The sequence below is a fragment of the Limulus polyphemus genome, unplaced genomic scaffold (assembly GCF_000517525.1).
Source record: "Limulus polyphemus unplaced genomic scaffold, Limulus_polyphemus-2.1.2 Scaffold1944, whole genome shotgun sequence".
In the NCBI taxonomy this organism is placed as follows: Eukaryota; Metazoa; Arthropoda; class Merostomata; order Xiphosura; family Limulidae; genus Limulus; species Limulus polyphemus.
The window spans coordinates 96,759-110,012 of NW_013667554.1; the positions used below are offsets into that span (position 1 = coordinate 96,759).

General features: G+C 30.9%; 1 protein-coding gene across 4 annotated transcripts in view; it reads left to right on the top strand.

Annotated features, from left to right (window-relative positions):
- Positions 1 to 8,509, top strand: part of LOC106465443 (nitrilase homolog 1-like) — a 29,231-nt gene extending 20,722 nt beyond the window's left edge. For all 4 annotated transcript variants that reach the window (XM_013925673.2, XM_022393344.1, XM_022393345.1 and 1 more), the window contains 4 exons: positions 471 to 587; positions 3,013 to 3,158; positions 4,589 to 4,687; positions 7,819 to 8,509. In XM_013925673.2, the coding sequence (XP_013781127.1) occupies positions 471 to 587; positions 3,013 to 3,158; positions 4,589 to 4,687; positions 7,819 to 7,911 (455 nt within the window). In that variant the 3' untranslated portion in view covers positions 7,912 to 8,509. The remainder of the gene's footprint in view (positions 1 to 470; positions 588 to 3,012; positions 3,159 to 4,588; positions 4,688 to 7,818) is intronic.
- The last annotated feature ends 4,745 nt before the right edge of the window (positions 8,510 to 13,254 follow it).

The following is a 13,254-nucleotide window of genomic DNA, read 5'->3' on the forward strand; positions in this document are numbered from 1 at the left end:
TTATGATGAAGCAGGTTGATGTCTCAGCTGGAAACAAAAGTTAAGACTGAGGAACTGGAGATATAGTGTAGCCCCATTATAATGCTATTGTTGAAATCCATAAAATGTCATTGCGAAACAAGTGGGGTTGCATTAAATAAGATACACTTAAAATATTAAAAGTTATTATTATTATGTAAACTATAACGAGGTCGGTCCCCATGGACCGAGCCCGTGTCAAAAGAGTTAATGATCCCTCGCGTTATATCTAAATTCGCATTAAATTGGGGCGCATAAAATCGGGGTTTCACTGTATTTATTGATTTTCTTTTTTTTTACTTGTTTCTAACATCTTCTGAATGCTATGTGAAATATAGTTTGAACTTATTATCTCATTACCCCCAAATTTAATTAATTCATTTTATTTCAAGCTGTAATCTCCCAGTTCTCTATGTTCCTTCTTGATTCAGTTGCACATGTGTACTCTTTAGATATAGATGCTTCTTCCCATTACCAGTTTGGTCCAGTCACACTGTTACCCTCACAGTTATTCTACAGAACACAACTATCCATGGCCTTTGTCAACAAGAAGCCAGTTCTACCTGGACGTATCCTTTACTAGAACTTCTTGTGATGAACTAGTAATCTTGAGAGACTACCAGATTGTATGACCTGAGTTTACTTCTATAGCCACATGTTTGTCAAAACTAAAGTAAGAAAAAAAGAATGATAGTTATATTAAACAAGTATTAACCACTGAAGTACCTCTGCTGTTGTTTTGTTTTATTTTTTATTCGAAACAAATCTTATATCACGGATAGATAGTTGCCGATTCTGATGGTCTGAAATCTTAATATGTTCACTGGGTCTGTTATATTGTGCTGTGTTGAATCCTGTGAGATTTGTTAATTATAATTGGTTTTAACAATTCAGTAATACTGCTAGGAAGGCTATGTTGTAACTTAAGCACCAAAAATATAAAATTGTTACTAAGCGTAAATTTTAAGAAGAAAATATTATCTGTAACTTAGTGATTCGTTAGGGCCACGTTGAAACCTAGCACCCAGTACATGCATGCACTGAACCACGACTGTAGTCATATTTTATAGTTTTCTTACTTATTTAAAGCAAAGATCCAGACTCACTACAAACTTGAATAGATAAAAGTATCAGTATATATAATCAACTTTGGATCAGCATTTTTTCCACATTTGGATAAAACACAGAATAACATTCCTTCTCTAATACGGTATCAGTCTAATTTCCACATTTGGATAAAACAGAATAACATTCCTTCTCTAATACGGTATCAGTCTAATGTCCACATTTGGACAAAACACAGAATAACATTCCTTCTCTAATATGGTATCAGTCTAATGTCCACATTTGGATAAACACAGAATACCTCAGACCCAACAGTCTGGCAGGAAAGTAATGTACAACATATCCAATTTAACAGTTATCATACAGTTGTTATTAAAATAGAGCTTAACCACAGTACCTATTATTTTGGATTTCTTCTTAAAATACAATATTGATTTTATATCAAATACCACTATAAAACTTAGACTGATACCGTATTAGAGAAGGAATGTTATTCTGTGTTTTGTCCAAATGTAGACATTAGACTGATACCGTATTAGAGAAGGAATGTTGACTGTAATTCCAAACTTATAATATTTATCTACACAGAATATGTCTGTGAATTGACGGTGACAGTCTGATTCAGACCCTGACCAGTCAGAGTGCAAAGTGCTGTTCGTGTGAAGGCTAAAAAGACTTTTGTCCATTGTAAAGCTTGCATAATGTCAAGAACCTCCAGAATGCATATCTACAATTTTTTCTGTATCTGTATATAATGTATCTGGTATTTACTCTCTACTACCATGAACTGTTACTAAATCAGCAGTGTAAAATAAGTAGATGATAATTCTGATGTAATTCTGTTGAATAGCACTCTGTAAAGGGTCATGGCATACACTTTAAACCTTATCTGTGTGCACAGGGTTACCAACTGTTGTTTTAAACTCAGCCAGTACCCATTGATAACAGTATAATTTTTTACTCTTGATTTTGAAAAGGAAGTCAAAATCTTACAAAGCTATAGAAGACACTGTATTTGTTTTGTGAATAATTGTTTACATCTTCGTTAGAAAAGGGAAAAAAAAATAGTTTTAATAATGTAAATGCTAATATTCATATTGATTCACAGTTTTTATGATTAGTAAATTTATTTTGAAATTTATGTTTATTCCTAATGAATCGTTTAACATTGGCAGTGTCACAAGTAGGTATAGGATTTGTTATTAAATGAACAAAACAAGAATTTGTAGTCATTACAATCCAATTATAATTCTTTTGTAAAATCAAAACACACCGGGCTGGCATGGCCAGGTGGTTAGGGCGCTCTACTCACAATCGGCGGGTTAGAATCCCAGACACGCCAAACATGCTCACCCTTTTAGCCGTGGGGTGTTATAATGTTATGGTCAATCCCATTATTCATTGGTAAAAGAGTAGCCCAAGGGTTGGCGGTGATGACTAGCTGCCTTCTCTCTAGTCTTACACTGCTAAATTAAGGACGGCTAGTGCAAATAGCCCCTCGTGTAGCTTTGCACAAAATTCATAACAAATCAAACCAAAACACACTAGCAATAAATAATCTCATGATATTTCTGTAAAATATTCATAATGTTCATAACTCATATTGGTTGTCTGCTGTATTAGTAGTCAGATTCACCAAGTTCAACACAGAATGTTGTAATATTTCTTTAAGAAATGTTTGTGTGTAGAAATACGAAACTTGTGTTAATTACGCTTCCAATAACTTAGAAGTAAGTGAAAAATGTTCAGTTATCTAAGCTTCCACTTCTACAACAAAATCAGACATGAAGGCACAGGAAAAAGAAATAAAAACATCTTTGTTATTCTGTTTGTATTTTACTGTTACCTAAAAGCTGAATGTAAACATAGCTATTCCACAGTTTGAAAATATGCACCAGTATGCATATCCTTTACAACAAATTACTCTAGATGTACTGGTAGCACCACTAAGGCCTGCTGAAAGATTAAAAGATCTGAGTGGACCCGAAATATCCGATCTTTTTACATGTGTACAGAAAGTCCAAGGTGTTATTGAGGAGGTTCATGGTGTCAAGTCTTCTACTATAGCTATTCAGGTAGATAATATAACTTGCAATTGCATTGTTTATTTGGTTTTTTTTTAAACTAGCTTGTGAAATGTTTATGTATTTATGAATACAAATAAAAATTTCCTGTATTTTCTTAGCTTGCATGTATTATGGTTATATATAAAAATGAAGTGTTAAACAGTTTTCCGTCAGCAAAGTACTGTCAGAAGCCGTAAAATAACACCACAATAAGAACAACTTCTGTGTAATTTTATTAAGTTATATTTGTTTTATGCTAAAACAAGATTAGGATTCATGAAGCCACCTTTAACAATGAATCACCAATTAAAACACAAAATATTATCTATGAATTATTGTTTTAAAGGTTCAAAATATCAATGAGCTTCTTAAAGTTTTGTCAATCTCTTAGTGGAGCTCCCCCAGTGGCACAGCAGTATGTCTGCGGAACTAACAACGCTAGAAATCGGGTTTGTATAGATTAAGGTGATAGAAATAAAAAGTTAGAATATGTTTTATACTGGTATTATATTTTAAAATGTGGATATGGGCTGTAGATGGTACTGAACATCAGTCATCAGGGTTATCAAAATCCACTGGCTCGAGCTGACTGATTACCAAATTTTGAGTTTGGGCTATCGTGAATTCAACATTTACTAGCCCTGGATTCCACTTGCATAAACTGTGCATGTGTGTAAACTCCAACTCTATATTCAATTATTAGAATTTATATAAATGCTACTTGTTATTTGTCTTTAAAAGTTTTGTAAGATCAGTAGCCTGTTTATTGATGATAGACTAATACATCACAATCCTGATATATGCTACACGAGTGACTCACCAACTTGTAAGTTAATATGTCCAGTTTCAAATTTATAACATGAACATAGTTATTTTTCACTGAATTAAAATAATTATTTTTAATGCAGTATTTTATTGATACATGATGAAACAGCTGTGTTTGGACAAAATGACTTGAATATTTATATCACTTTCAACTATGTTGCCTTTTTTTCCAAAGTATATTGGAAAAGGTTGAGATATTCTGAATGTTGGACCACCATGTGGTTGTTTTAATTTCATAATACAAGTAAACTGGAAAACCTGCCCAGGGTTATTACATTTTTATATATTTTGAGTTAAATCATATTATTATCCAATACATCAGAAGTACCAGTATCACGTATGTTAACCTACCCATACATTTCACATTTGCTGTAATGATATAGTAACAAAATAATAATTAGGCTGGTACGTTTCTTATGCCTACTAACATGGGGTTATTACATGAAAATGTTTTGTCATACACACACACACACACACACACACACAGAGTCACATAAAGAGAAGTTCATACCATACGAAACCAGTTTTATTTTAGTGTGTTGTGTGGTGTTCTTCAGAATCAAACTGTTAGTGAGTACTAATACTGCCTGTGTTATTTTATTTTCTAAATCCAGGATGGCCCAGAGGCTGGGCAAACAATAAATCACTTTCATGTCCACGTACTTCCTAGGAAAGCTGGAGACATTAAGAATAATGATGACATCTATCCCAAGGTGAGGCAGTAATGTAAATAATATCTATAGTTTTTAATTGTGCATATTATAAAATTAAAAATAAACAACCAACAGGACTATTGTTAGTTTACTTTTAATAAACAAAGTACATACTGTCAAATATTGGCATTTTGAAATACCGGATTGGAAATTTACGTGAGCTGTCAATCTTGGTCCTTGATCTTAATTTTACTCATAAAAAAATGTAAAGTGTTAGATACAATAGTGGTTAGAGGAAATAGAACCAGACTGAATTATGTCATCAACATTAGCTATATACTACCCTAATGATTCTACTACATGTTACTCCCAACCTCCACCTTTTTCTAAAAATGACATATTTTATATAAGATCTTAAAAAGAACTACAAGACCAATCTCAAGTAGTTCATATTGTCACATTATTCAAGTATAGCACGGGATAGCTGAGACAAGCCCAGCTACTTGAAGTTAGCCTTTCCAATCTTGGCTATACTGAATAAATTTTAACTTAAATATTAAAGGTAGCTAACTACCTCTAGTGAGAAAAAGGGTTTTTTTCCTCACTGATAATTTATCTAATAAAATATTTTTACACTTATTATAAAATCTTGCAAAAAAACTTTTTTATTTGCCAGTATTTATAACCATTATTTTCTAGTTTAGTTATGAATAATATAACATTATTGATAAAGAACTAACTGTTATTACAAACAGTTAAAAATCTTTTTAATTGAGATGTAATGACATCTTTTAGCATCATGCGAGGAACTATGCTATTGGGGGTGGGTAGACCAAGGATGGGACAATTAAATGCTCTTCTCTTATCAAAAATATTTAGTTGTACTTTACCATTTACTAAATTGATATCCAAATCTAAATAATTAGCATATACATGATCATTGTTACTTTTTTCTGTTTCATAGTAAAGGGTAGATGTTGGGAGTAACTTGTAGTAGAATTATTAGGGTGGTTATTATTCTACACTAAGGATTTTTTAGAACTTTTAACAGCAGAGGATGGTAGGTATTATTTAGTACAAATATTTTTGTAGCATATACACGATCATTGTTACTTTTTTCTGTTTCATAGTAAAGGGTAGATGTTGGGAGTAACTTGTAGTAGAATTATTAGGGTGGTTATTATTCTACTAAGGATTTTTTAGAACTTTTAACAGCAGAGGATGGTATGTATTATTTAGTACAAATATTTTTTGGGTGGCTTGATTTTATCTTATTTCTACTTTTGACTTTATTACATCTCTTTAAGGGTAACTGCTTTCCCACAACTGGCTGCAAACAGTAAAAGGCAGTAAGAGTTAAGACTTGTGGGTGTAAGCACTCAACTCTGTACCCTTAATGAATTTTCTATGACTGCTAACTGATTTCTCATCTGCTTTTTGGATTTTGTCTGATAGAAGGAATATCCCCAACGCTTTTGGGTGCTATTACCATAGGCAATCTCCGTTATCACCAGAAGGTGCAATGGTTATTTTTTTTTAATAAGAGTTTTGAATTTTTCTTATAGTAAGCTCATTATTGTTTTATACTGCTGATTTTGATCACCTATTGACAATAAACATAATATACACATATTAGCCAGAAGAAGAAACTTAGTGGATAAATCAGGTAAGTAAGGAACGTATTTTGACTAGTACCATCGGGTAAGGAACATATTTTGACTAGTACCATCGGGTAAGTAAGGAACGTATTTTGACTAGTACCGTCAGGTAAGTAAGGAACATATTTTGACTAGTACCATCAGGTAAGTAAGGAACATATTTTGACTAGTACCACCTAGTGTGACAACAAAATTTCATCATACAATCAGAGTTATAATTTTTTTTTCATTTTCACTACTCTCCCGTTCATAACTAAAATAAAGATTATTCCATACACATTTTACTATTGTCATATTAATGCTAGAACCAACAACCAGGGTAAAAATAATAAATTACTTTTTTTTTCTTGTATTTTTAAAACATGTAACCAGACTAGAATAAATATATATAAAACATAAATCACTAAAAATTATGGCAGAATATTTTTTAAAAAATTCTCCCACATTTTTGAAGCTCAGATTGCTGGATACTGATGGACTGTAAAAAAAATTTCTTTCATATCCATTTCATGTTCGTATTTAGGCTTAGAAATGGTTATGAGAGACATTTAGATTTAATTGTGTATAAAAGTACTTAAACTTTCCAAATTAGAGTTAGCAACGTGAAAGTAGTAGTTAATTAATGATTTCTATGTGTTTGTAAAGCACAAAACATGAATCAGTTTACTGATAATTTTCGTGAGGAAACAAGTATCTGAGGAATTATCTGATGCAGTGAAATAAGATCAAGAAATTTAAAATCAAGTCTCGGCAACCTACTGCTGTACTTGTTTAATTCAGCGTGATGAATAATTCTTTGTTCTTACAAGGTATTTAGTAAGCTTAGACTGTATTTTTATAAAAGAAAACTTATTATGCAATACATTTTGTGTGTGGATGTCTTTAATTTTTATTTTCTCCATTGCATAGAATAACAAAACTGGTCACGAAATTGGTGTGACTAATCAAATTCTTCCAAGTTATTAAAGATCAATTAAACTTCTTACTACTGATTGGGGTCCTAAGAGAATTACATTGGTTATCATCATTTATTGTTGTTTTTATAAAATACTTTCAACTGTAGTTTTGTATAAATTTAGTGTATTAAAAAATACAACTAGTACCTTTTTCTAGCAAATACTTCTAACAGTTTATTGTTGTTTAGTAACTACAATTAGATCAAACTGATCATTCAATTTAGCTGAAAAGTAAAGCTTAAACCAATCTGTTGCCTCAGTATTAGGGTTAGTGTACCAGTAGAGTCACTGAAATTAAGGCTACAAGCAGGTCTTTATTTTTAAGTTATATAGACACCCATCAATAGGTATTTATTGTTCAGGAATTTTCAGTTAGATATAAAGGTGCCCCTGGTGGCTCAGTGGGTAAGTCTGAGGGTTTATAATGCTAAAAAACAGGCCACATATAAGTCATTGTTAAGCATTGTGGTTAACAACAAACAAGCGAGACATAAAAATGTCTATCAGTAAATCTTCATTGTTGAGAAGTTTTAAAGTACATTTTTTGTTTATGTTTATTCTAACCATGTTTATGCAGCTAGAAGGACATGAATTAGATGTCACTCTGAAAGCAAGAAATGAAGATGACATGGCACAAGAAGCAACCCTTCTGAGAAAATATTTCTACTAATTTAGTCAAGAATGAAGTGAATTTTATAGTACATTGTTATGATATGTAATAATACAACTAGTTATAATTGTCAATTTTCAACCATTATTATAGCCATCTGTCAGAGACTACATAGTGTAGTTTAAATTATAGCACTGAAACACTGATGGAAATTTAAAAAACAAAGGGTATCGTGGACCGTATAACTCAAGTTTATGTATGACTTGTAGCAAAGTTACAAAAAATAATAATTAGAATAAGTGCATTAACAGTACAATGGCTAATTAGTGATATTAGAGTCTATACGTTTATTTCTTATAAAACTTCATTATTTGAAATATAGTAATTGCAGGATGTGCAACGTATAATGTATAGAAATATGATGGTAAAATAAATCATTTCATAGATAATAATCTTGAAAGCATTAATTAAAATCAGATTGCTGGATTAAATCCTACTTTATTCTTATTATAATCTTCACTGCAATATCTGTACAGCTTTTACTCATTCCCTATGTTATTTCCTCATTATTGAAGTTAAAAAGTTTCTAGTTAATCTTGTACAACTATACAGAAATACAACTATGAGTTAACATTAAAATAAAAGCACTACTTACAAATACTATTTGCATCTTTATTTTTCTAACATAAAAAATTAAAAGTCACTGTCCCTATAGTCAAAACAAGCGCTTAATAATTAAAAATACCTAAACGAATGTATAAGTAAAACTGTCTAATTTAATTAAAATACACAAACCATGACACTTAGAACAATGTGTTTTACTCTTTGCTAGTATCATTGCTCAAACAAGAAAAAAAATCCTGCCATTTTTTTCTTTACAGTTACATAATATTGTATGATACTCATTTTAGACACTTGTGTAGTACAACTACCAGGAGAGAATCTCTGTAAAAAATAAGGGTAGTGATATGAAAGAATTATTATTATAAAATTGTGGAAACTTGTTAGAAAAAGAAACTTTATGGATGAGAATGAACGATATGCAAGTTGTCGAAAACAACTTTTAACAAAATAACATTTGTATAAAATTAAATATGCTATCATCAGAATAGTATTCTAACACTTTACAAAAAAGCTAAAAAATTCCTTTTTTTGCTACTAGCAAGGAACCAAAGTAAATAGGGCAAATAATAGTCATTTTAACTTTGTGTAATCAGCCAAATCATGTAACTGTGAAAAAGATAAAATGGTTTCAGATCTTAACAGTGTACTAAAACTTGAAAAATAAACCATCTTCTGTACAATATACAAATTACCCCTCAAATAAATGTCCTAACAAGCACCTCCTCACCAATAAAGATAACAATATACAAATTACCCCTCAAACAAATGTTCTAAAAAGCACCTCCTCACCAATAAAGATAACAATATACAAATCACCCTCAAACAAATGTCCTGACAAACACCTCCTCACCAATAAAAAATAACAATATACAAATTACCCCTCAAACAAATGTTCTAACAAGCACCTCCTCACCAATCAAAATAGCAATATACAAATTACCCCTCAAACAAATGTCCTGACAAATGCCTCCTCACCAATAAAAATAACCTGTGGAACTTAAAAGGCAACTAAAAAACCATTTCATAACTTTAGTTAGCCATTACTGAGCCAACACTAAACATTTACATGAGGAATTTTGAAATAAATGCTTAATTGTAACAAAAAAAAAATGTATTCTTTAGTAATTACATATGATTTCTTTTTAAGGCAACAGTTATGGAAATTTATTGGGCTACACAGAGAAATAAATAAAGCATTTGAAATGAAACCTATTAAAGAGGAATTGGGTTGAGAAAGTAACTCCAATTATTAAATTAAACTTTTCAGACATGGTTTTCATTTGCCTCAATTTTCAAGTCTATTAAAATTTGTCATAAAAACAGTTAAATCCCACAAAATTACATATTAGGGAAATAGAAATAACACCTATAATACAGCATAAGTTAATAAAACAACACGCTTTACAAATCAAAAATCAATCTGGTGCATTTCACTAGAATTATGCACTGAATTAATTAACATTAGTCAATCTTTTAAATGGATTTCCAAGCATTACAACTTTTTTAATATATTAAAATAAACTTGAACTTAAAAGATATAGATCAAAATATTTTTTTTATTTCAGAAATAATTCACTCCCTGACATTTTGATCACAAAACTTACATTTTAATTAATTCTGATTATCCTAACTTTATGAATCTTTTTTATTTTGTAAAAACAGGTAACAGATTTTGTTAGAAAACTGGTAAGCATGGTGCAAGAACTGGGGGTACGCTTACACGTAAAAATGATGATAACGTTTTTTCATTCTTTCATCACACACCTCAATGGGGGGATCATGCACAAGAAGTGGGGGTATGCTCCCCCCCCCCCATTACTCTCCATTTCGAGTACTGAGTAGGCATGATGTTGTACTGCTATTTTTAGTTCTGATAAATTGTATTCAAAACTGTTTGAAATTAACTGTTCTCTATTAAATTACTAATTCTGAAGTATATTTTGGCACTCAAAGTATATGTGAAGGTGAATGACCCACCATTGTTTAAGAAAGAATTTTACATGCTTTTCATTTTTAAGATATCAAAGACCTTTGGTACCACCTTGTATTATACTTTTAAGTTATTTATATGACATTCAAAATTTATTCATTTGCTGCACAAAGATAAAACTAGTAAAATAAATTTTAAGAACACTAAACCTGTTGTTTTACCCCACCATTATGCTTGTATCATGTTGAAAGCAAAGAAACAGCTTTTCAAGTTAAACAAGTTCATTTTAATAACATTTGTTCAACAGAAAAACTTCACTGAATATGTAGAAATTAAAAGGAGAGAATTTCCAGTAAAACTGTCCAATCATGCTGTAATAGAAACATAAATTATGAGTTGGAAATCTTATATTTCAAAAGTAATGAATCTAAAGAAATGTCCTAATTTCATCAAAACGTATCACTACACATAATGAACATATTTCTAAAATTCACAGCAGGAAACTAATCTATAGCCTTTATAAACTTTCTTATACCAGTACTTACTGTATATGAGACAAATTTCACGGGTTCATCCAAGAGAACTCGTATTTGTTTGTTTGCTACAAGATCTGTTACTGTACTTTCTCCAGTTTCTAGTCTGTGCGGCTTAACTATTACCTCTATAAAAATACTTGTATGATCCCAACTTCATAAAATGCAGTGACTGTTGATGTGAGTGAATAATAGATTTGATAGTGTTATTTAATACATATAAGTGAAGTGCTTATGCACGTCAGCAAAATATCTGTACTCTTAGATAGTCATTCATCTCTCTTCATTTTTGTGAATGCTTCGGTTCCGTGGATTTCTGTAACATTTCAGTTTTAATACATGTATATGTGAGCTAGTAGGTGTATTGTACTATAAAATATTGGTAAGTTCAGTACTGTTGACTGAGGATTCACTCTAACTTTATTAAACCAGCTGCACCGAGATTGTGATATCTGCTGGAGTTTTACATATTAATAAATTATAAAATATCAAGAAGAAAGCCTTTTTTCCCTGTAAAAGTCTGTTCTAGAATTAACTGATCATCACATGAAATATTTAATTGTTATGCTAGATCTTGGCAGAAAGACACTTATTTTATGCATTTTTCTGGAATGTATACAGTTCAATATCAGAGATTCAAGAGTTTTCTTTAAAATGATTTACAAAGTAATAGTTTAATCAAGAAGGTAGACTTTACATGATTGACAAATTTCTGTGTTAAAAAAAAAATACGGACATACAATGTATAAAAATCCCAACTTTCAATCTGTTTTGACTCGATATAACCAAATATTGACATTTAGAACAAAAAAGGTTTTGTTTAGATTTAAAATTAGAAATGATTAAGTTCTTATTGCAGTGTCTTAACACTGCATGCAGATTTCTTTGCATACATTGTCATTATTCACTTGTACGCCAGGTGTTTAGGGCACTCGACTCGCAATCTGCGGGTCACGGGTTCGAATCCACGTCACACCAAACATGCTTGCCCTTTCAGCTGTGGGGGCATTATAATGTGATGGTCAATCCCACTATTTGTTGTTAAAAGAGTAGCCCAAGAGTTGGCAGTGGGTGATGATGACTAGCTGCCTTCCCTCTAGTCTTACACTGCTAAATTAGGGATGGTTAGTGCAGATAGTCCTTGTGTAGCTTTGTGCGAAATTTATAACAAACAAACAATTCACTTGTAAGTTGTTCTGGAATTTTAAAGCTAAGAATATGTAACTAGTTCTTTGTTGAACTAAAGGTGAGAAAAAGGCATTAATGAAATCAACCTCAAAGAAAATGTTACTTCCTAAGATAAATATCATAACACAAAAATTATGTGCAGATATAATTTCCTGTCATCTCTAGTTTGACAATGTAGACTTGTACAAGTAAATATTACACTTATGTTTCAAAACCTACAGGTCTCTAAATGTTACCTTCTATATCAACATGCAATGCTGAATACAAAAGAAATTCAATATTCAACATTTCTTTGGAAATTATAATATTGCAATGAATTCTACAACTAAAAACTATTAATATTTTACCTGAACGTGGATTACGTCTAAAATAATAATAAACTAAGGAACTTTTTTGGAAGATATAAATGCTCATTAACTGGCATACATTGCATTTTAAGACAAATTGTCTCATGTAATTAATTGTTAATAAAGTTTTAAAGCAAGCAAAACTTTCCAGCATTAGAAAAAGTTGGTGAATATTTTCAAATTTTTTCTCTAAACTGTTACACATAGTTGCTTTTTTAATGTGTTTCATAAAGTCTTTCATCATGTAGTGCAACTGATGAGTTCTGGTAGTGAATGAAAAGCTTCTTGGCCAGCGATTTGTGGGAGCCAAAAGATAGATCTGAAATGCTATTGTTACATACCTCTGATTTTGAGCTACAACGGACAAATTAAGAGGAACTTGAAAAACAAATCTGCAGTTAACTTAATTTTTATAATTGTTTTACTATAAATTAAAATGAAAAAGTCAAAAACTTTCCATACATTAATATAATACTCATGGGAGTGTGGAGTACAGTAATACTAAAATCCTGACAACTCTTATTGAATAAAATAAAAAGACTTGAAGTTATTAATACTTAGATAAAAAAATTGAGAAATATGTACAGTTCTAAAAAAAATATTATTTTATGTGTATTACAGCTGAAAAAAAAATATTGTTCTACTTCAGGAGACAAAAGAAATTTAGAGTAAAAAACACAAAAACGAAATTTATTTGCCACGATGAAAGGTAAAATGTATATTACTTACAGCTGGCTAGCTTTGGTAACACAGTTACCATCATCAGATATTAGCCCTGATG